Source organism: Thalassophryne amazonica, chromosome 22 (assembly GCF_902500255.1).
Source record: "Thalassophryne amazonica chromosome 22, fThaAma1.1, whole genome shotgun sequence".
In the NCBI taxonomy this organism is placed as follows: domain Eukaryota; kingdom Metazoa; phylum Chordata; class Actinopteri; order Batrachoidiformes; family Batrachoididae; genus Thalassophryne; species Thalassophryne amazonica.
Window position 1 is genome coordinate 16622044 of NC_047124.1, and position 23707 is coordinate 16645750.

The 23707-nt window shown below is 39.5% G+C and overlaps 3 protein-coding genes across 3 annotated transcripts; 1 reads left to right on the forward strand and 2 right to left on the reverse strand.

Annotated features, from left to right (window-relative positions):
* Nucleotides 1-666: 666 nt before the first annotated feature.
* atp23 (ATP23 metallopeptidase and ATP synthase assembly factor homolog) lies at nt 667-4580 on the reverse strand. Its single transcript, XM_034163362.1, has 6 exons — nt 4381-4580; nt 4160-4205; nt 3154-3235; nt 2916-3053; nt 954-1037; nt 667-875 (listed from the first exon to the last, which is right to left on the reverse strand). Exons 1-6 carry the CDS (start codon nt 4520-4522, stop codon nt 672-674), a joined length of 696 nt encoding a protein of 231 aa, XP_034019253.1. The 5' UTR covers nt 4523-4580; the 3' UTR covers nt 667-671.
* A 454-nt stretch (nt 4581-5034) lies between these two features.
* rpap3 (RNA polymerase II associated protein 3) lies at nt 5035-17638 on the forward strand. Its single transcript, XM_034163457.1, is given in 19 exon segments — nt 5035-5394; nt 5397-5485; nt 5542-5648; nt 5651-5745; nt 6232-6324; nt 7617-7744; nt 7904-7976; nt 7978-8033; nt 8113-8182; nt 8252-8386; nt 10103-10230; nt 10668-10789; nt 12839-12909; nt 13046-13138; nt 13245-13444; nt 13553-13751; nt 14958-15055; nt 17243-17343; nt 17440-17638. Coding segments are annotated over 19 exon segments (2019 nt in total). The 5' UTR covers nt 5035-5319; the 3' UTR covers nt 17526-17638.
* Nucleotides 17639-18186: 548 nt separating this feature from the next.
* Nucleotides 18187-23240, reverse strand: LOC117504086. Its single transcript, XM_034163458.1, has 6 exons — nt 22892-23240; nt 21159-21206; nt 20509-20760; nt 20144-20401; nt 18664-18912; nt 18187-18532 (listed from the first exon to the last, which is right to left on the reverse strand). Exons 1-6 carry the CDS (start codon nt 22974-22976, stop codon nt 18453-18455), a joined length of 972 nt encoding a protein of 323 aa, XP_034019349.1. The 5' UTR covers nt 22977-23240; the 3' UTR covers nt 18187-18452.
* Nucleotides 23241-23707: the final 467 nt, after the last annotated feature.

The following is a 23707-nucleotide window of genomic DNA, read 5'->3' on the forward strand; positions in this document are numbered from 1 at the left end:
AGAGACTGCAAGCTGTTATAAAAGCCAGAGGTGGTGCAACAAAATACTAGTGATGTGTTGGAGCGTTCTTTTGTTTTTCATGATTCCATACTTTTTTCCTCAGAATTGAGTGATTCCATATTTTTTTCCCTCTGCTTGGTCTAAAAAAGTAACCGTTACTGACTGCCACAATTTTTTTTCCAGATTTCTTATAATGTTTCTTAAAGCCAGAAAGTTGCCATTTGAAATGACTTTAGTTTTGTGTCATGTCTGTGATCTGCTTTTTTTCTACAAAATTAAACAACTGAATGAACATCCTCCGAGGCCGGTGATTCCATAATTTTTGCCAGGGGTTGTACTTACGTACATGTGCTTTTTTTTTTCTATATTTAACAAATTTACAAAAAAAAAAAACATTTTCATGTTGTCATTATGGGGTGTTGTGAGTACAATTTTGAGGGGAAAAAATTTGTTTACTCCATTTTGGAATAAGGCTGTAACATAAAATGTGGAAAAAGTGCTATGAATACTTTCTGGATGCACTGTAATTCCCACAAATTATCAACTCAATCTCAGAAAACAAAATCCCTTTTGAAGGGACGGCTGTTTTCAAATCAGTCATTTCGTTGAGGTAAATACCAGAGCACCTTTGGGAAATGGGGAAAAAATAAATTTTAAAAAAAGTGTCATCGTTAAAGATTTGCATGGTATCTGTCTCTGTTCTCGTAATCTCTATGTGCAAACTTGGCGTCCCTCTTGCCATGAGGGATTCGACCGAAAGGGGTGTGGTCGTTGAAGCATGTGTCAAAGACCTGGTCGACGATTTTCTCAGCCTCTTCTTGGCTCACTTTCCTCACCGCCAGGATGGAGCGGAGGGCACGGTTTCGGACGCACACCTGTTTGGGCAGACAATATGAGTTTGCAATGCAGTGAAAAGGCGCCAGTGTGAAACCCTGTGAGACCAGAGCAGGTACCTGATGATGCCGCTTCAGGCCAAAGTTCAATCTGGCAACTTCGTTGCTGAAGGAGCAGTCTCCACTGAGGTTAGCCGCTCGAATCTGAAAACACAATGTCCTAAATAAAGACTTGAGATAAACTAAGAATGAATTCTAAAACTGTTCAAGTGGCAAAACAAGCTTTTTATCTTCTTTACTCTGAATGTGATATCAAAAACAAAATGTATTTTCCAAAGTACAAGACCCACCAGTCACAAAAATGCATTGTAAAGTGCAAAAGCGTATACAAGTCACAGAGAAGTACAAGTCAGTTTTTTTTGTTCTCCTGTTTGTGCAACTCACTTTGTAACACATTGTTTCCTTTGGGGTAAATTTAACAACAGACAGTAACTCAGTGTTGCACATGTGCACACCACAGCCTATGTTGTTACTTAACATGAAGACTTTTAAATTCCAAAAATAAGCAAGACAGACAAATGTGCACTGGAGAACATACTGAATATTATCTGATGCAGTTTTACCAAAACAAACTGTCAGATGGACACTCACTCACTCACTCATCTTTACAAGCTTACTCCAATTAAGGGTCATGGGGGGTCGGAGCCTATCCCAGCAGTCATAGGGCGTGAGGCGGGGTACACCCTGTACAGAACGCCAGTCTGACTTAGGGTCAGACTGAGAACAGTACAATAAAAAGGTGAGTCCATTTGTCTTCTCTTTAATTTGTCATTTTTGTGCATTGTTGTAGTGTACTTTTGCTATTGCCATTTATGCTTTTATTACTGGTGTTTATTTTGTTTAGTGTTTGATTCCTGGGAAATGCGTATATAATTTATTATTATTGATATTATATATTTGATTCCAGTATACAAGTCACACTGGAGTATAAGTCGCAACACCTCCCAAACAAGAACAAACAACAACAAAAACGCAACCTATACTCGGGAAAACATGGTTCAGTTTTCAACATTTCTTCCTTTTTTTTTCCACCTAACTCCTTGTGAAACATTAATGTCAAAACCCTTCCATAAATCTTTGGACAAAACAGCCATTTTCTGCCTGCAAACAAATCCATCAAACAAAATGAATCCTCAACATCAGTATGATACATAATTTATGCACCAACACTCCACATCAACCTGATGGAGCTTGAGAGGTACTGCAAAGAGGAATGAGCAAAACTGCTCAAAGATAGGTGCACCAAGCTTGTGGCATCATATTTAAGAAGACTTGAAGCTGTAATTGCTGCCAAAGGTGCATCAAGAAAGTACTGAGCAAAGGGTGTGAATACTTATGCACAACTAATTTCATAGTTTTTTTATTTGTAATAAATTTTCAAAAATTTTAAAAACTTAAAAAAAATCTCATGTTGTCATTATGGGGTGTTGTGAGTAGAATTTTGAGGGGAAAAAAAATTAATTGACTATTTTGGAGTAAGGCTGTGTGGCAAAAGTTAAGCGCTATGAATACTTTCCAGATGCAGAGTACGTTTTTAACTCAGTGGGACAACAGTTAGACTGTCAATACGGGGGTTCAACTCATGGTCACACTACATGTTTGTGTCCTTAGTCAAGATACTTCATCAGCATTATCCCAGTCCACCCAGTTGTAAATGAGTACTGGACTTAATAAGAATATCCAAGTCAAAACAATGGTGTGCATAACTATATCTATGCCACAAACATATGGATGCAGGAGCTCCTTCCAAACATCAGTTTACCAATGCAACAAGACTTTTATTTAGTTATTATTTAAATTGTCCCCCATGTTTCACAGCCTTTGTGATCTCACCAACATTTGGTGGCTCCCACTTGACTAGAGAATCAACCACAAGCATGTGAGCACTGAAGACCTCAGCAGTAGGCCAGCCTTACACAACTGCTCAAAGTTGCTCAAGACGTAGTTCAGGTAGTAAGAAACTAAGACAAGTATCACTTGCATTGTGAACTACCACTTCACACAAACACAGCAGACGCTCACCTCAGAACATGCTAGATGTCTGAAATTGTTGAACCAGTCCACGTGAGCCCGACAATGATCGAAGGCATGTATAAGTTCGTGTGTGACCACCCGGTTCATGTGTGACTGTTGGCTGATGTTGTTCTGACACAAGACAATCTGCAAATACAAACATCATCATCAGTCAAACTCTTATAAACAAGCGTAACCAGTAATTATTTTCTGGAATTTTGTATTTTTTTGTCTTTTCTCTTCTTACTTGAGAAGTTGCTGCATCAAACCCGCCATTGACGGTGCCATCACAATCTTCACAGGAAATATGTCTCTCAGCAAATACTTGGCTGAGTGAAGACGAAAAAAGAAGTGATCCTGATGCAATTTCATTTGTGTTGAATTAGCTAATAGCATCCAATACTGGTGCAAAGGAAATGCTTTATTGTATTATTTGCACTCAAGTTGACCAGACATTATTTATTTTCACTATAAATGCCACATTAAACCTGTACCTGACATCCAAGTACAGAAATAATAATTTAATAGTCTGACAACATCATATGTTCAAATAGCTTATTATTTTTCAACTCTAGCAATGGTCCAATCCCCGTTCTTGCCGCCTGATACTGACTGCAATGACTACAGTCTGGTCCATAAGTATTTGGACAATGACAGTTGTAATTTTGCCTCTGCACACCACAAGAGTTAAAATGAAACAATCAAAATGTGCTTTGCATAGACTTTTCAGCTTTAATTTAAGAGGTTTAACAAAATATCACTAACCATTTCAGAACTATTTTTATACAGTTCCTTCATTTTTAGACACCACAAGAACTTGGACAAGCAAAATATTAGGATTATTGTGAATAAAAATCACCAATTTTACAGCCACATTTCTGTAGACAAGTCAAGAAATGGATACATGAATACTTACATGAATAGTAACTGAATATGTCTTGATTTTTCAATTTGTGTTTATAGCCAATAGTTCCTCACTGTAGTATAACCCATGTCTGGATATTTTGGCAATTATTTGTTTCTTGCATTGTGCAATATCTGTACTATTTCCAAAGCAATTATTTTGCTAATCAGCTTTCTTTTTAGGATGGTGCACACTTCAGTTGCATTAATAAAGTTGCACCTGTAGTATTTTATGATTGACAGTGGCTAAGAAATATATTCCTGACAAATTCATGCCTTTTCTTTCCAAGAATAACAATTAAAAAAAATCAATACAAAAAAGACGTAGTTTATTTTAGCATCATACTTACCATCCTGAGTTTTTCATGGCACCAAGAAGAAGCTTAGCATATGGACCTGACAGAACAGAAAACCACTGTTTAAGTTAGCCTCCTCCATCATAAACCACGGCGAACATTAACAGGTTATTTTTATTGAAACTCGTTACTTCACAAGCACTGCAGAAAAGAGTGCCAACCAGAATCTGCAGCTCACTTAGTAAGCTAACTAGCCTAGCCAAGGTGCTACTTACTAGTTTCCAATGCAAAGTGTAACATGCTCTCACACTTCTTATGACAGGTATACGGGTTTTCTGTGACAGAACTCTTCTTATAGCTTCCCGTATTTCCCTCCGGGAATAAATTGTATCCATAATCCTGTTTAGTTTGGCCCATGGTGACATAAAGTGCCTTAAAAAAATATTAGCTTCGGCTCAGATAGCTAGCCGGGGGGAGGGGGAGGGGGGCATCTCTCTACTTGAATTCCAAATCACGTGACAGCTAGAGGTCATATTTAAGGAATGAGAATAGTTAATTGCGAAGCAAACTTTTATTTTCTGGCACCAAAAAGTCACGAAAGAATGTCAGAAAAATAACGTTTTTAACAACCCTTTTAAAGAGCTTGTAACAGAGTTCAGTAATGATTGTCTATTGAAAATATGACACCCACTTTAAGCAGAAAAACGAAGCTGAAACAAACAATCTATTTTTGAATGACGATAACACGACGACAACTACTACTGCTACTACTACTACTAATAATAATAATAATAATAATAATCATAATCATAATAATAATAATAATAATAATATACAAGCTTTGGAGCGAGGGTGTCAGACAAGACATCAGTGTGAGTATTCTTATGAGCATAGACGATCTTTCGGCTTCGGCCTTTCACTACTTGGCGCAAAGGATTCTGGTCCGCCACTGTCATGGCTTCGCCTATAAACAGAAACGCGTGAGTCGTAAGTTCATAACAGAGCTATAATAGTAACAGTTTGTTGTAATATTTCGCCAGATTAACTCCAGATGCGAAGCGTAAAAAAACGGTCTTGTGATTGACTACGGAGCTGCAGATTTTACTTTGAATGTGTGAAGCGTTTCGGTTAGCTCGCTAGCGGCTAGCCGCGGACAAAAAACACTGACAGCAGAGGTTGATCAAAAAACAAATATATGTTACATTAAGGAAAAGATGTCGGGGGGAAACAAAGCTATTGAACTGCAGCTTCAAATGCGCCAAAATGCGGAGGATTTGCACAGGTTTATGATAGGAGCCTGGACAGCTGGGAGAGCCGGGACATAAAGAAGAAGGAGGAGGAGCTGAGGACAGTGAGGACGACTTCAGGAGGTCCAAGTGAGTCTCATCTTTCCCAAACATCACCTCACACACAAGGTTTTATTCATATTCTGTCAGCTCACTTCTGCCACCTGTACTGTAAAAACCTCCCCCTGTGCGGAACAAGGATTACAGGTCAAAGATGAGGAGCAGAGAAAAGAAGAAGAAGAAGGCGAAAGAAGGACGATGACACAAGCATCAGAGTCCAGACAGACATCGAGGCTAAAAGCGTGCGATTATCGATCGTGGGACACGTTTGATGTGGTACCATTACTAACCAAAGTTCCTCACATCTACAACCAAGCCTGTAACATGTGGTCGTTGGAGCTGAAGGCAATCACACAGTTTGGATTTGATAGTCTGTGGTTTTTTTTGGCAGCATCTATAAAAATATAGGTGCTGGGTACACAAATCAGAAAATTTATCTTGGCCTTTAGGGGTTAAATTGAAGGGGTCAATCTTCTACTTGGATCAAATATCAAAATTGGAGAGCTTGTTGAAAAACCGGAATGTTAATAATGATTCAGAAAAAGTATATTTTACCCTGTGTGAAGCATATGCTTCATGGCACATAAATAAAGGATGCAGTGGGGTCAAAATCTAACACATAAAAGTGGTGCGAGTCCTGCGCCACAGCTCCGTATGCTGTAAGAGGGATAAACTTTCAGTGTCCGCACATGTATGGCCTTACCTGTACCTAACATTTGTAATAAATGAAGTATCAGCTGACTGAAGTTTTGTCTGCTGGCAGAATAAAGCTCTGGCGAGAGGGATAAAGAGGAAAAGCCCTCCGTAAATCAAATGACTCAGATTCAGGAGATAGCAGTTGATCGAGATAAAGCGCTGGCAGAGAAGGAAAAGGTATGAAATGTATTAGAATCCTATAGAGCAAAATGCACAAGAGCTCATATCTCATCCAAGGTTCTTCAGTCTACTGGCACTGTGATGAACTGTAACGATGAAACCAATGAGGAATCTTTAAATAATACGAGTTATTTGTTGTTATGCATTTCTATAGTGTTATGTTTTTACTAGATACTATCTACAAACAGAATCACATTTGTGGATTATCAGACATGTTCCCGTTTTTAATCTAGCCATTCATTCATTCATTTTCAGTGATTAAAGCTTTCTCAGAATTATTGGATTTCCAGATGTGGCGTGTACAGTTGCTTATACGAGGTAGTGACATGTTGACATGGCATGTTTGGCTACTGATGGGCTGTATTTAAGAAAACGCTAAACTGCTGTTGGCATTAGCATATACAGTCACATTGGCACAGCTGATCCTGTTATTTGCAAGAACATGAACATAATCGCTTATGTTAATGTCAGCCACAGTTAGCATGAGTGCATGACTGCATATATTAACACAGTTTTTGCAGTTTGGGGGGGAGGTGTGCATGGCCCATCAGACCTCAAACAGACAGCGTCAGTGTTACAGGGGTTGGTATAAATAGCGATATGCACCACATCAATCAATCAATCAATTTTTTTATATAGCGCCAAATCACAACAAACAGTTGCCCCAAGGCGCTTTATATTGTAAGGCAAGGCCATACAATAATTATGTAAAACCCCAACGGTCAAAACGACCCCCTGTGAGCAAGCACTTGGCTACAGTGGGAAGGAAAAAACTCCCTTTTAACAGGAAGAAACCCTCCAGCAGAACCAGGCTCAGGGAGGGGCAGTCTTCTGCTGGGACCTGGTTGGGGCTGAGGGAGGAGAACCAGGAAAAGACATGCTGTGGAGGGGAGCAGGAGATCGATCACTAATGATTAAATGCAGAGTGGTGCATACAGAGCAAAAAGAGAAAGAAACAGTGCATCATGGGAACCCCCCAGCAGTCTACGTCTATAGCAGCATAACTAAGGGATGGTTCAGGGTCACCTGATCCAGCCCTAACTATAATCCACACCACATCCACAAATTGAATAATTCTCGTAAACCTTAATCACTGGTTTGAGATATTTTACTCGTTATCAGATTAACTGTTCTGTGCACATCACTCAAAGTATAAATTGTTCTACTAAGTTTCATAAAAATTGGTTTATATCTTTTTGATTTGCCAAAACGACCTCTTTCACTGAGATTGAAAGTAACAGACTTAAAGAAAGCAAGGCTTTTCACAAAAGCTCTTTCCCCTTCGTCAGGGTAACACATTTTTCAAAGAAGGGAAGTACAATGATGCCATTGAATGCTACACCAGAGGGATGAGTGCGGATCCTTACAACCCTGTGCTCCCCACAAACCGAGCCACCTGCTTCTTCAGACTCAAAAAGTAAACTGCTTACACATCACACAGGAGGAATGAAAGACATTTAAATATTTATTGATGAATGGAAATCATCTTGGCTTCATGTATATTGTTTCTGTGTACTATTGCTAAAATTTAAAACTTTTGGGGGGTGTCATAATTGAAGACTTTTGGTTTTTGTAGGTACGCTGTGGCAGAGTCTGACTGCAACCTGGCAATCGCTCTGGACAGCAATTACTTTAAAGCTTATGCACGAAAGAGGCGCAGCACGAGCCGCACTGAAGAAATATGAATCTGCTTAGAAGGTTAACAAGTCAAACCATTAAAAAGACGGTGGAGGAATCCGTTTATCTCAACCACAGCAAGGCAACAATAATGTGTTTTTTGCACAGATACAAGATGGTTCTCAAGCTTGACCCAAGTAACCTGGAAGCACAGAATGAAGTGGTGAAAATCAAAGAGGTGAGTGCTAATATCAAATGAAGTTTGTTTCTCTCTCTCTTCTCATTGCTTCTCCTGGGCCCATTTCAGGCCCTCGGACATGAGACAAAACGCTGTTGTAAGTGAAGCCACACAGCCAGAGGAGGGCGCGCCTGCGACGTTGAGAAGCAGGGAATAATTGAGGAGCAACAGAGAAGACAGGAGGCGGTTGTGCAGAAAGACAGAGTAAGCTGTGCCGTGCCCCAGTCACTGAGGTGGACTCAGACCTCTTCAGCACAAAAGTAATGAAAGAAGCTTGCTAAATTGATCGCGGATTAAGGTGGACCTCCTGACTGCTTGGAGGCTTCAGAATCTACAAGATGAAACAAAAATTACATTACTTATTGAGTTGTTTTTAGTTATTGAGTTTAGTTTTTAGTCAATGGAATGCATTTATATTCTTTTACTTCTGTTGCAGACGCTCAAAGCACTTAACAATGACGCCTCACATTCACCCATTCACTCAACACGAAAGCTCTGAATACAGATAAGTCTGGATTTTGTAACTGAATTCTATAAAAAATTATATTTTTAATATTGTTTACAACATTTATGTGCGGGTGTGGTGGTGCTGCTTTTGGAAACGCGTTAAGAAAATTAAGACATTTGTAGAAAATGGGCCCTTAAAATATTGGTAAGCCTCTCAGTGTTCCACTCACTTGTCTCATTTTGCACCATATGTGGAAAAATCCATTTTTCCACAAGGTGCTAAAAAAGAAATGCATTTGTGCCACTAGGGCACCTGTAGAAGAGCTCGCAATAAATGCAAAGTTTTTTTTCCCAAACGATAACACGATAACAGTTTTTTTTAGTATAGGACAATGACAACCCCCACAGGCCATAATTTTTTTTTTTTTTTTTTATAATTTCAAATATGAATTAATTTGGATGTCAGTCATTTCAGCGCATCCTTAGCAGTTTGACCACAATCCTCTATGGAGTAAGTTTTTTTTTTTTTTTTTTTTTTTTTTTTTTTAAGACACAGACATGCTGCTTATTTTTATCATTTTATCCAACGGAAAGTCACTTGACAGTAGTGCAATGCCACATTAAATGGCCTTCTGTCAGTCAGAGCTTTCATCGAAAACAGCAGTTGTCAAAATCTGACATCTGTTTGTCAGATTTTAACTCCTTTTGACATAACCAGAGTGAGATATTAACACTCCACCTCCTTCCTGCCTCATATTTTGCATTGCACCTTTTTTTAATGAAAGTTTTTCTCTTTTTCTCTCTCACCATTCATGTATTCTGTTGGTGCCTTTGAAACTATTCAGTAAATCTTGTTTCACACCAGACATCTGCATTGTTGGAGACAATGTGTCATTATAAAAAAAAAAAGGTGTCAAATTTTGATGTGTGTATGTTTGATTTGTTGTTGTTGGTGGGCAGCAGCAGCAGCTTGTTAAGTTGGCCACTATACAGCACATGAATCAGGGCACTAATTTTTTGGCTCCTGGGCCACGTGTAGCCTTGCTTATGCTTGTTTTGAAAAGCTTCACAAAATGGTCTGGGCTCAAGCTTTCAAGAAAATAGTGAGTGCACATGCACCATGAGATCTGCCAGTGACGGGGGGATTCTGACAGTAACTATGTAGATTAAAGATTGATAATACCCAAATATAATGTTTGCACTCATGCAGTTGGCAGCAGGAAGGTTAGTGATGCTGAAACTGTGTGATCCTAGTCTTTGGGTATTTCTTTAAATGCTCATGTGATTTTTTTTTTTTTTTTTTTTTTTTTTTCTTCCCCGCTCACTGGAAAATGATCAAATTAAAGTTTCACAGAAAAATACATTTCTGTTGGCTTTGTTTCTGTTATGTGTCAGTTTGTTTTATGAACAAACAAGGCTGATGTGAGGAATATTTCTGGTGATGCCTGATAGTGACTGAATGTGCCTTTTCAGGGGAATGCTTATTTCAAAGAGGGGAAGTACGAAGCAGCTGCAGAGTGTTACAGCAGAGGCATGGAGGCAGACTGCTTCAATGTCCTTCTGCCCGCCAACAGAGCCATGGCTTTCCTCAAACTGGAGAAGTAAGCACAAGGTTTCCTCTTTCCAGCAGATGTTCCTTAAAAAAAAAAGTTTTAAAATAAAGCTTTGCTGCAGCTTTTCATACACATGTACCACCAATGTTGAATAATCACTTGTGGTGATATAGTTTCTATACAAAATGATGCCCATACTTTTGCAGGCCATTATTTTTAAAGAGATATTTATTCATTTCTGTCGTGTTGTAGAGCTTTATGTGACTCAGTTTATAGGGCATGATTATAGACATCTTAATCGTCTTTTTTTTTTTTTTTTTTGTATAAAAATAGTGTAAAAACCCAAAGGTTGAACTGAAGCTACAGAATTAAAGATAAGAGATTTTGATAAGCAATATTTTGTTGATATTGTTTAAAATTTGTTGTTTGCATGTGTAGTTTTAGCATGCTAACTGCTTTTCTTTTGTGTGTGTGTTTTTGTACAGGTATAAGGAGGCAGAAGACGACTGCACACAAGCCATTTCTCTTGACAGAACTTACTCCAAAGCTTTTGCCCGCCGTGCCACCGCCAGAGTCGCGTTAGGCAAACTGGAGGACGCCAAACAAGGTGCTAACCGTCAGCATGTTTTCGCACATGCTGTGGGTGTTGTGGTGCGCGGGCTGCATGCATGGGCTTTTTAGCACTGAACAGTGATTAGGCCATCGCAAATATTAGTAAAGGTTTAAAAAAACCTGATGGTGCGGCACCACCAGGTTTTCTCTTTTTCTGTAAAACACAGTTGTTCTTACTTAATATAATATTGTTGCTGTTGGTTTACCTCCATCATACCACAAAATAAGTCAAAAGTCCACACAGACAGGTACAGATAAAGACAAGTCATTTCTGTTATTTCTACCTTTCTGTTAATAATGTTAACATGCAGCATTCAGTTTTTGGACAGCTCATGCCTCTGCTGCATTCACAGAAGACTACTTTAATATTAACAGTAACTAATAACGTGCAAATTAGCAGTCCTGCCTGAAAAATAGCAGTTTTCTCCAAAAATGACAAAGAAAATTCCTGATTAACAGCTGTTGGTGTGATCAAGTATAATGCCGCGTTCACACCGGGCGCAACACGAGCGACAGCAGCGACAGGTTGCCATGTATTCCCTATGGAACGACGCGTTTTGGCGCCAAGTCACGCAGCGTGACGCAATGGACGCGAATGAAGCGACGCAAGTGAAGCAATTTTGAGCGATTGGCGCATTTGTGGCGCGATATTGCGTCACGTCGTGTTGCCCTCCTCCCCAACTTGAAAAATCGGAACTTTTTCATCTCATCGCGCCACGATGACCAATCAGGGACTGAATATGTAGTGACGTGGAGATGTCTGGAGTTTGACTGAAGATGTGAACATGTCCTGTATCTGGTAGCAGCCTGTGAGCAGGACTTATGTCTTTTGTCCTTTATTTCACAATTATGACAGTTTTTGGAGCGAGCAGCAGCCCTGCAGCAGCGGGGAGCATAGTATTTCTTTATATTTTACGTACGCATGCGAGCGAATCGTCCATGGAGATTATTTTAGCTACTTATTAACTACACAGATGTATAATAAAACAAATGGTGACTGGTTTCTAAACACAATTATGACAGTTTTTCGGCGAAGAGCGAGCTGCAGCCCCGCAGCAGAGTTTCTTTTTTTTTATTATTGTTTACATGTGCGCGCGTGAACAGGACAGGAGGTCCTCAAACTGGGTCCTGCAGAGGCGGAAGGACCGCTGAAAGCGGCCGTCATCCAGACGCAGCTCCTGCAGCAAATAATGATACTCCCTGTATTGGGAAGGTCTCATGACGTTTGTCAGCTTTCCACAACTCGCTCCGTGTGATCAAGGTCCATCATGTTAACTTGACTGACAACAGGAGCCGGCGAGCAGAATGGAAGCTCCTCCTATTTGATGACCCACCAGGGCGAATTTTCTCAGCAAAAGCAGAGTGCCACACTGCGCAATGGTGGCGCGTCCGTCACCACGCGACCCCCACGAATTTGTGGTGTCTGGTCGCGCCCGGTGTGAACGCGGCATAAAACATGCAGTGCAGGGGAAAAGTAACATTATCAAACAGGGGTTATTAAGACCTTTATGTAATAATTGTATAAAATAAAACATGATATTTATGTAGGTGTAAAAACAAAAATACAGGTACATTAAACTTTTGTGTTTGTCTGAGTTGCATGTAGCTGGAGTCAGTGAGCTGTACTGCAACCAGCCACAAGGGGGAGATAGAGGCCCTTTATTCACTAATCAGAAGCTTGTCTTTATTTATTGTCAGATCTATCACAATAAAACTTGTAAATAAAAAATAGCTGTTTATTATGCGTGTGTTATTTACAGTATTTATTTTAATGATTGTGATGTCTCATAAATATTTAATAATGAGTCATTTTAAGGGAATCTCCACATCCTGCCCCACAGAATTGGTTTTGTTTAGAACTTTTACCTTTTAGAAGAGCTTTTTTTTTTTTCCTCCTGGTGTTTACTCTGTGTGTGTGTGTGTGTGTGTGTGTGTGTGTGTGTGTGTGTGTGTGTGTGTGTGTGTGTGTGTGTGTGTGTGTGTGTGTGTGTGTGTGTGTGTGTGTGTGTGTGTGTGTGTGTGTGTGTGTGTGTGTCCGTCCCAGATTTTCAGGAGGTGTTGAAATTGGAACCAGGAAACAAGCAGGCACTGAATGAGCTCCAGAAACTCCAGAATGTACGTGACAAGAGTTCACATCCATCAACGAGTTAAATTGTTGAACCTTCATCTCCTGTTCACATCACCAAAGGTTACTACAAACTGAAAACATGATCCTCAACAGACTTTTTTCCCCCCCATCCTTCTGCTTTAGGTCGTGGTTTGTAATGATGTTCTCCAAACACCAGGCAGCACACAAAGAAGAACAGTCCAGCCAGTTAACAAATCAGAACATCTGCGCTCAACTGTGAGTTGCTCTTTTTTTTCCTGTTGGAGAAAAATCTTGATGGATGCCTGATGAGAAGATGAAATCAGTGCAGTGTGACTGGAAGTGAAAATCTGATGCCATTTAGAAACCACTGAGGAGGATAGAAATCGAGGAAGTCAGCGGAAAGGTGACTGTGCCGGAGGCGGAGTCAAGTGGGTCTACACCCTTCATCCAAGAAGTGCCGAAGGAGGCTGAGAACGAATCCTCTCCGCTGTCCACATCACCCAGCGCCAAGATGATCAAGATCGAGGAGATCGAAGACCTCCCTTCACTCTTACCTAACCAGTTAGTAGCGCCCCCTCGTGTCTATTTACGGTGTTGCTGATCTTATTTCTTTGCTGTGTATTTCGGTTCATGTCTGTAAAGCACCAAATGTTGACTTTTTTTTTTAAGGAGCTTTAAACATGATCGTGATGCTCCAAATGGACATCCAAAACAACAAGCGCAAGAGAACAATGGCGGTCCTGAGCGATCAGCCACCCCCTCGGGAGAAAATAAGGTCCTTCCTCCTCCACCTGTCAACAGCTTCCAGCTGGAGGCCGACCTGCACAAGATCGGAAACCAGCCGGAAATGATTTATCGATACCTAAAGGTGAATTATACTCTGACAGTAGGGAAATAAAAATAAAAATGTTTTAACTTTCTAATTGGCTGTTCACAGTAGAATTAAATTGTCTTCACATCAGTTGTCAAACTAACAGCCCACGTGTTCTGATGGCACACAAGTCTGAGTCTGAGTGTAGTACACTGTGTTTTTATTTGCTACATTCTTTTCCCATCCATTTATCTGATTTTTACCAGAAAATGTCACAACATCTAATCTGTTTATTTGAACTGAGCAGCCGATGTGAGTTAAATCTAAAATCTTACATTTACACCTTAGTTAAAAACTGTCATTCGCTGTTTTCCCAATTCCACCCATTTCATCTTACCAAGTAATGACATGCGTGTTAAGGTAATTAGAATGTTTACTTCATTTCCATATTCCTAAACTTCAGAAAAGTCTAGGTATGCAACCTGTAAAATGCAGTGAGTGAATGAAACCATCGCCTAAAGGTTGGTGACATAACTCAAAAACAATAAATGATATCATCTTGTAACTCACCGAGTTAAAAGGGTAGATAATGAGGATACACTGATAAGGCATTGGTTAATGTTATGCAACACATAGCCACAAAAGGCAGCTTTTTGTTGCCTATGTAATATACTGTAGATCTGTCTCACACCGCTGAACACTGCCACCTGCTGGATGGTTGGTGGAAATTAGGAGTGCGTGTGGCTGAAGTTGCATGTAGCTTGCAAAAAGCTTGTCATTTTCTTACAAAGCCTAGGTCTGATAGCCACAAAGACCACCACTGCTTGTAAATTTATTTAAAATTTATATTTAAAGGATAGATTTCTTGTTCTCTCTGGGGTTTATAGACACCACGTTGACTGGCTCTTTAAACAGAATGGAAGCTTCCAGAAATTAATGTTACATTTAGAAGCTTGTGGTTGGCTAATTGCTACAGTGTAAACCTTTGATATAGTAAAACTTTAAATAAATGGTTTTTAATCATCATTTTGAGGAAAAACTCTTGGAAATATGACATTCTAATTCACATTTAACCAGAACTGACCAGGTGTATGTAAATGTTTGACCTCAACAGCATTTTAAACAACTTGATTTTGTCTTGTGTACATTTTAATTTTGGAAAATTAAACATCTTTCAATTAGATGGAAATTGATTAATTTGAGGTAACTGTTTAAAGGGTTTCTGTTGTCTGAAGGTCTGAGTGTTGTTGTTGTTGATTCCAGCAAATCGAGCCTGCAGCGTACCTCAAGATATTCTGCAACTCCCTTGAACCTGACATTCTGAATCAGATTGTGAGGACGCTGCACCGTTTCTATATCAAGTGAGTTCTGAAAATAATCAGAGATGTTAAAACTACTGGATCTGGTTATGGAAATCTCTAACTCGATTTTCAGCATTTTAGATGGTTAGCCGTTATTTATCGTGCTAAAAAAATTACAGTTTAATACTTTATAAATTTGAGAATTTTTTTATGTACTTAGCTAACAATGCAGTGGGCAAGAAATGTATTTTTCATTCAGACTTTTGCACATTCATTTTCATAAAGTAAATAGAGAAGTCAAGTTTCAGAATATAGACTGTACAACGTCCCCTAAATTAAATTTAAATGTGCTCTAGCGTTAAATACGAGTATTTTGTGACTAAAATACTTTATTTAATAAATTGGTCAACCTCAAAGAGTTCAACAGGTCTGTTTTTACATGCAGTTGATAAATATGAACTGTATATATTAAAGAAAAGATGCAAAAGTCCAATTATTTCTCCTTGAAACCATCAGACCAGAATTGTAATTGTTTTGTGATGTATGGTGTGCTATCATTGTGTGACGTTTCACTAAAATTCATAAATCAGTTTAAGATGAGTTGCGTTGACAAGACTTGGGTGGATGAATGGAAATTGCCTTTGTTAAGTCGTGTTAATTTGTCAGTTTACAGTGAAATAGAAATGAATAAGCGGTCCAAAAAAGTACCTCCATGTAAATGAGGTTGAAAAACATACAGTAGTGTTCAGAATAATAGTAGTGCTATGTGACTAAAAAGATTAATCCAGGTTTTGAGTATATTTCTTATTGTTACATGGGAAACAAGGTACCAGTACATTCTCACAAATCCAACAAGACCAAGCATTCATGATATGCACACTCTTACGGCTATGAAATTGGGCTATTAGTAAAAAAAAAAGTAGAAAAGGGGGTGTTCACAATAATAGTAGCATCTGCTGTTGATGCTACAAACTCAAAACTGTTATGTTCAAACTGCTTTTTTAGCAATCCTGTGAATCACTAAACTAGTATTTAGTTGTATAACCACAGTTTTTCATGATTTCTTCACATCTGCGAGGCCTTAATTTTGTTGGTTTGGAACCAAGATTTTGCTCGGTTACTAGTGTGGTTGGGGTCATTGTCTTGTTGAAACACCCATTTCAAGGGCATGTCCTCTTCAGCATAAGGCAACATGACCTCTTCAAGTATTTTGACATATCCAAACTGATCCATGATACCTGGTATGCGATATATAGGCCCAACACCATAGTAGGAGAAACATGCCCATATCATGATGCTTGCACCACCATGCTTCACTGTCTTCACTGTGAACTGTGGCTTGAATTCAGAGTTTGGGGGTCGTCTCAAACTGTCTGCTGCCCTTGGACCCAAGAAGAACAGTTTTACTCTCATCAGTCCACAAAATATTGTAACCTCTTCTGCACATGTCTTTTATTTAACAGAGGGACTTTGTGGGGGATTCTTGCAAATAAATTAGCTTCACACAGGCGTCTTCTAACTGTCACAGCACTTACAGGTAACTCCAGACTGTCTTTGATCATCCTGGAGCTGATCAATGGGTGAGCCTTTGCCATTCTGGTTATTCTTCTATCCATTTTGATGGTTGTTTTCTGTTTTCTTCCACGCATCTGTTTTTTTTTTTTTTGTTTTTTGTTTTTTTTTGTCCATTTTAAAGCATTGGAGATCATTGTAGATGAACAGCCTATAATTTTTTGCACCTGCGTATGTTTTCCCCTCTCCAATCAACTTTTTAATCAAACTACGCTGTTCTTCTGAACAATGTCTTGAATGTCCCATTTTCTTCAGGCTTTCAAAGAGAAAAGCATGTTCAACAGGTGCTGGCTTCATCCTTAAATAGGGGACACCTGATTCACACCTGTTTGTTCCACAAAATTGACAAACTCACTGACTGAATGCTACACTACTATTATTGTGAACACCCCCTTTTCTACTTTTTTTTTACTAATAGCCCGATTTCATAGCCTTAAGAGTGTGCATATCATGAATGCTTGGTCTTGGTGGATTTGTGAGAATCTACTGAATCTACTGGTACCTTGTTTCCCATGTAACAATAACAAATATACTCAAAACCTGGATGAATCTTTTTAGTCACATAGCACTACTATTATTCTGAACACTACTGTAAGTCAGGGGATGGACCAAATCAGCAAGAAGCTCTTGGGGTTTGATTGGTGATGCTGTGTATTAAAACATGCTCTCATGCAGGAATGAAGAACCGGCACTTACACTTAAAGTTCTTGAGAACCTTTCAGGCCTGAGGCGCTTTAACATGGCCATCATGTTCATGTCATCTTCAGATAAGAAAGGTATATCCATAGTAGTCTCACACTCTGCCTGCTGCACCTTTTTTTTCCCACAAATTTGGTTGTGTTGCTCATCACCACTCCCCCCCTCCCCCACAGTACTTCAAGAAGTCTTTCAGTTCCTTCACCACTCTGGAGTAGATGGATCATCCCTTACAGCCTTGCAGAAGAAGTACAGCCTGTGACTCCAAGATCAAAGGCAAATAATGCAAGTTTGACTGACTTATCTGGAACATCCCCCCCAAGTGCTCAACTGGATTTCAAACCAAATAAAGAATGTAGTTATATTATCAACACAGTAGTTTGTTGTTTGTTCATCATTGTTGCTCTTAAGGTTTTTACTGAAGCAAAGATCAAGAAAAGGGATGAGAGAGACTGAACAAGCTTTCAAGGTGCATGAGATTAAAAGGAGTACCAGAGCAGTGTAAGGTTTGGCAAAAAAAAAACACAATTAGTAGATCAGTGATGACCATGAAAAGGTTGGAAAATGGTTCCATCCATCTGTCCATGCATGCATGGCCTTCGGTGAGCAATCACCCAATACTAAAAGGTCACAGATCCAATCGGGCAGGATTTATTGTCAATGTGTGCCTGAAGACCTGTCCGTCTATTCCACAGCAGCAATTTAGAGTCTGGAAATTCCTGAAAACCTTAATTTCAGTCTATATTTTGGGCTTAAACATCAGTATGACCTACACACTTCTTTCAAATAAAACCAGTCTGATGTTCTCATGAGGAGTTTGAAAGATCGGATCGTAAAGTGTTTCAGCTACATAATGAAGAATACGAGTCACGGGCTTTAAATGTTTGCTCAAATCCTTCTGCAACATTTCATGTTCCCACTTTGGCACTGACACTCCTTATTTCCGTCACTTGTTAGAAAGTTCAAACAGGTTTCAACCCAACGTGTCAACATGGCAGACAAATGGACACGTTATCAACATGAGTCATCAAATCTCTACGTTCAAACAGGTTTTATGGAGAAATGTATTCTCACTCATAGTTAAGGTGGATTTTCTGACAGATGGACAACAAAGGAGTATTTAAAAAGTAATATGAGTACTTGCAACAGTAAAAACTGGGAAAAAGTTTAATAAATACATGAATGTGGGTCACGGTGTAGAAACAGAGGCGATGAAGGCGAGCAGCAGCACAGCTAAACTGTCCTCGGGACGAGTGGACGTGTTGCGATCTGTAAGGCAAAGCCAACAGGAGGGTTAGTGTTAGTATTTGAGTAATATTACAGTCGTAGCTTGTCGCGTTAGTATTTGAGTAATATTACAGTCGTAGCTTGTCAAGTGCCTTATGAGTCTATTCAACTACCTTCCATCCGTAGAGTTTTAAAGACCGTGGCCGACTTCTTTGATACTGTGTTTTGTGCTTCACACTTCAGAGTGACAGATTTAACAGGATGGTCCACTGTCATCTCAATCTCATTCCCCCTCACTGTCTGACTGTCCGCAGAAATCACGTAGTGGCAAGGTGGATAACAGTCAGCGCTACAGACAAACTCGTACTCGGTTGCGACTTCAATAAAGTCGGGGCCATTGATCTGGACGTCTGTTGGGCCAGCTGCAAAAATCAAATCATGATGGAGCAGAGGTCATTATGAAGGAAAAGCCAATGGATTGTGTTTTATTAAGAAATTGAAGCAGTAGTTTAAACTTCTGCTAGTTTAGCTATGATCATTCTGAAAAAGCTAGGTGGCGGTGGCTAGGTTGCTGGTCAAGAATACTTGTTTAAAGATCTTGGAAATGTCTACGTTAAAGATGTCATATTTTATTAAATCTGTCTTAGCTACTGTGCCAGATGAATGTGCGGAGTTCCCTTAATCTCCCCAAAGAGGTGATCACGTAGAATTCAGTATTGGTGACTGTAGACACCCGAATTTACGCCAACACTCCAATTACGTCTTGTGCTGCTAACCTCTGACGTAACGAAAATGGCAGCTGCTATAAATGTTAGCTAGCCTTGTCATGTAATCTAATTTTATAAAATCTTGTTGCACAACCTCTGCTTTAGGTGGAAACATTAGTAGCAACCTATTGAAACATTTATTTGCATCAAAGTAGCCAGTTTGTGATAACTGATTTTTTTTTCTTTGTAAATTAGCTTTGTCGCCAGCTTCTCATCATTGTGTGCGCTATTTTTCTTGCTCATAAAATTCTTGTACCAAAGTTATCTCAGAAACTGATATAAATGTAATTTTTCAAATAGATTGGATAATATACATTTCTTTTACATAATTTATTTATTTAGCTAGACTGAGCAAGCTAACAAGCTAGGTGATCTAGCCCAGTCATTGAGGATTTGATATTTCTTCACGGTAGTTATCAAATTGAAAAATATCAGTGGCAGGACACTCAAGAATTAACTATATCGGCATTTTTCCAGCCCAAAACATTCTGTTGGACAACATGGATCAAAGCCACTTTGCCAATTTCTAGCGTAACTGTGTCATTAGAGTAGTAGAAGCCAATGATTTACTAGAAATTTTTAGGTAGTAAACCAAATTCCATCTGAAGCGCTAACAGTTATTGATGCAGAAGTGTATAAAAAAACATACCTGCTCACAATGTTGATTTTTGAACTTTGTGTTGAGATTCCAAGCTTCCATTGTAATGAGTTAGCTAAGCTAAAGGCTAGAGCCTTTTAGCATGCCAGGGTTTCACTAACAATTATGGGTTCTTTTGCTATTTCCTCACTTAAATTATGAGCCTCTTCTTTAATTCCTCTCTTTCCAGCTTCAAACCACTCTGATTATCACTGAATTTGGCCAGGTCAAGTGAAAGTTATAACTTACATATTATTGCTATGTTTTGTGTTGCAGCAGCAAAAAGCCCGGAAACACTGTTGGTGGCTTTGCAGATAAGCATTTTTGATTCTTTCATTTCCTGTGGGTTGATAGAAATGACACTGCCAAGTCCCCTGACCCACGGGCCTTGATCGAATTTCCAGGTGTAATTACAAGATGGCCGACAATAGGCATGGCAGCTGTAGGTGTGGCTCACTGTGGGTTTCATCACATCAGGACCTGAGATGGAAATATTGGTGGGTCCAGCTGATGTAACAAAAGAAAATGTGCACGTCATTAGCAGACACTGGGATTTCGGTAGCAAAAATATGATTTTTATCAGAATGTGTTACATCCCTGTAATATCAAAATACCTAAAACTTGTAGGGTCTTTGTGGTCATGGCTGTCTTCCCTGTTTGGTCATTTGTGACTGTGCACGTCAGTGTTAATGTGTTCACCCACTGGGTTAAGGTAAAGGCCAGCACATTGCCTTGACCCTGCGCACGCTGTCCATCCAATGCCATGGAGTAGGTACACAAGGACCCGCAGTTGGCATCACACTCAACACTACTTGGTACATTCACCGTCACGTAATCTGGACCAACAATCACTACTTGCAGTGCTTCTGAAAATGACAGTAAAACAAATGAATTCATTTTGGACAATTAGATATATAAAATGATCACCAGATATCTTAGAAGTTGGTGCATCCTTACAAAAAAAAAAAAAAAAAAAATCTGATATTTAGATCTCCTAGATAACCTGCTTCTGTCTCACCCGTTTTAAAATGGGGAAAAAATGCTGGGTGTGGAATCACAGTGCATAAAAAAATACATATTTCACAGAAGTCTAAAACAAACAGTTTGTTGCCCAAATTTTAATTGAAACAGGGTAGCAGACAGAGTTGTGGCACTTTAAAGATATTTCATATTAAACTAAATATATTAATCTCTTAAACACTGATAATAAACAGTTTTGTACAATATGACTCCTTTAGCATAATTCAAACAAGTTGTCATTTACCGTTCTCACTAGACTCCTCTCCCACTGTTGACAACACTGCCTGCAGGCCTATAAATAATAATTAAAAACATATTGTTACCTAATGCAATTTTGTAAATGATTCATTTATTCATTAAAAAATACTGCTGGATATGTTAGTTCTTTGTAAACTGGAGACTGTAAGGTGGTGGCAGGGGAGAATGTAGCTAGACAGCATAGGACGGTGGTTTGTAGGATGACTTTAGAGATGAAGTAGAGGAAGAGAGTCAAAGCTCAACAAAGGGTCAGATGGTGGAAGTCGAAGGAGGAAGACTGTTGTGTGAAATTCAGTGAGCAGGTGAGAGAGCCGATGGATGTAGGGGAAGCAATTTTGGACAACTGGAAAAATACTGCAGATGCGGTAAGGGAGACAGCTAAGAAGGTACTGAATGTGACATCTAGACAACTGAAGGAAGACAAGGATGCTTGGTGGTGGAACAAAGATGTCCAGAAAAGCATAAGAAGAAAGAGTTTGGCAAAAAAGTAATTGGAATAGTCAAAGAGATGAAGAAAGTAGACAGGAGTACAAGGAGATGCAGCGTAAGGTGAAAAAGAAGTGGCAAAAGCTAGGGAAAAGGCATATTGCGTGCTGTACAAGTTTAATAGTAAGGAAGGAGAAAAGGACTTGTACCAATTGGGCAAAGGGACAAACCTGAAAAGGATGTGCAGCAGGTTAGAGTGGTAAAAAATGCAGCTGGTAATGTGGTGACAAGTAAGAGTGTGGTGAGATGGAGGGAATATTTTGAGGAACTGATGAATGAAGAAAATGAGAAAGGGTTGGATGATGTGGAGAGAGTAAATCAGGCAGTGCAAGAGATTAGTAAGGATGAAGAGCAGCTATGAAAAGGATAAAGAGTGGAAAGGCAGCTGATCCAGATGACATCCAGTGGAGACATGAAAATGTCTAGGAGACATGGCAGTGGAGTTTCTAACCAGATGGTTTAATAAAATCATGGAAACTGAGAGGATGCCTGAGGAGTGGAGATGAAGTGTCAACTCTTAGCTTCATAGTGGACTACAGCGGACAAGGATATTCTTTCACCAAAACAAATCAGTTCTAGGCTTGTATCTCAGATGTACCTTCTAGCAATTTGTAGCTAAACTTTGTCTTCAAAAAAAAAAAAAAGAAAGAAAATCCTCCTCTATACCACTTCATTATGAAGCTGTACAACTGGTGATACAAAATGTAAAGCTTGCACTGTGCACAATTACTCCAAGCTTACAACAAGCTGCGCATTAGAAACCAGACATTTTCCCAAAGTTATTTGTTGCAGCGGAATTATTAAACATTCCAGCATATATGCTGTTAGCGTTAGCTTGTTGTGAGCACAGTCGCTGCCAAACTCTGCAGTACACTCAGTGGCTGCTTCTACAAAGGTCAGTGTGTTTTTGGAAAGTCAGAGTTGGGCAAATAAATGTGACCACCAACCGCCAATGAGGCGCGTTCGCAGTGACACACTATTGGAAGAGGTGCGTGCAAAATGTATTGCTCCAATGATGCAAACACAAGCATTAAGTTATTTGCACAGATACAGTTCATTTTTGGAAAGTTTGAAGAAATTTTAATTTTTGTTGAGTCGTTTGGCAGTTCGCTGTACTATTCCCGTGTTGACAGCCACTAAATGTACTATGACTCAGATTTTGAAACTTGATTATTACCGCCCCCCACCCCGCAAAAAAGGTTAAATTAAGCTTTGTTGCCCAGTTGGTGTTACCTGTCAGACACGACAACAGCAGCAACAGAAGTCTTTGGCGATCTGACTGTCCCCCGTTGTGTTTCGAGGTGTAGGTAAAATCCATTTTCCTGTAAGTCTGTAAAGTGTGTGTAGATCAGGAAGTAGTCACCTTATAGTCCACAGGAGCAGGCAAACAATTCTTATCACCGTGAGTTGACTAGAACCAGAGCCTGCCCTGAGTAGAAACGTGTTCTTACTCAATCGGTTGAAAATCTGCTTCTTTTAAAAACAAATGTTATGATTAATTGCCTGCGTTCACATCGGTCGAGATGATGTAAGGATGACTCACGCTTGCTATGTAAATATGTCACTGTAAGTGGCTTTTTTTTTGTAAATAGACTGCATTTATATAGCGCTTTTCCATCTGCATCAGACGCTCAAAGCGATTTACAATAATGTCTCACATTCACCCCAATGTCAGGGTCCTGCCATACAAGGCGCTCACTACACACCGGGAGCAACTAGGGGATTAAGGACCTTACCCAAGGGCCCTTAGTGATTTTCTGGTCAGGCTGGGATTTGAACCAAGGATCCCCTGGTCTCAATCCCAACGCTTAATACTAGACCATCACCACCCTCCTCCTATTTTTTGTCATAAATATGAAAAACAAGTTTCTCTATGTTAGTTATACTTGTGAAACTGGTGACTTTTGTAGCTGTATCGGCGATTGCTGGAAAGGAGCTTCTCCACAACATTCAAGGGAGTGTTTTGTGGACCGTAGGGTGGCGTAATGCCTTGGGAACTATCCCAAAATCAAAAGGTGACAGATTAGAGTCTTCTGTAAAAACAAAATG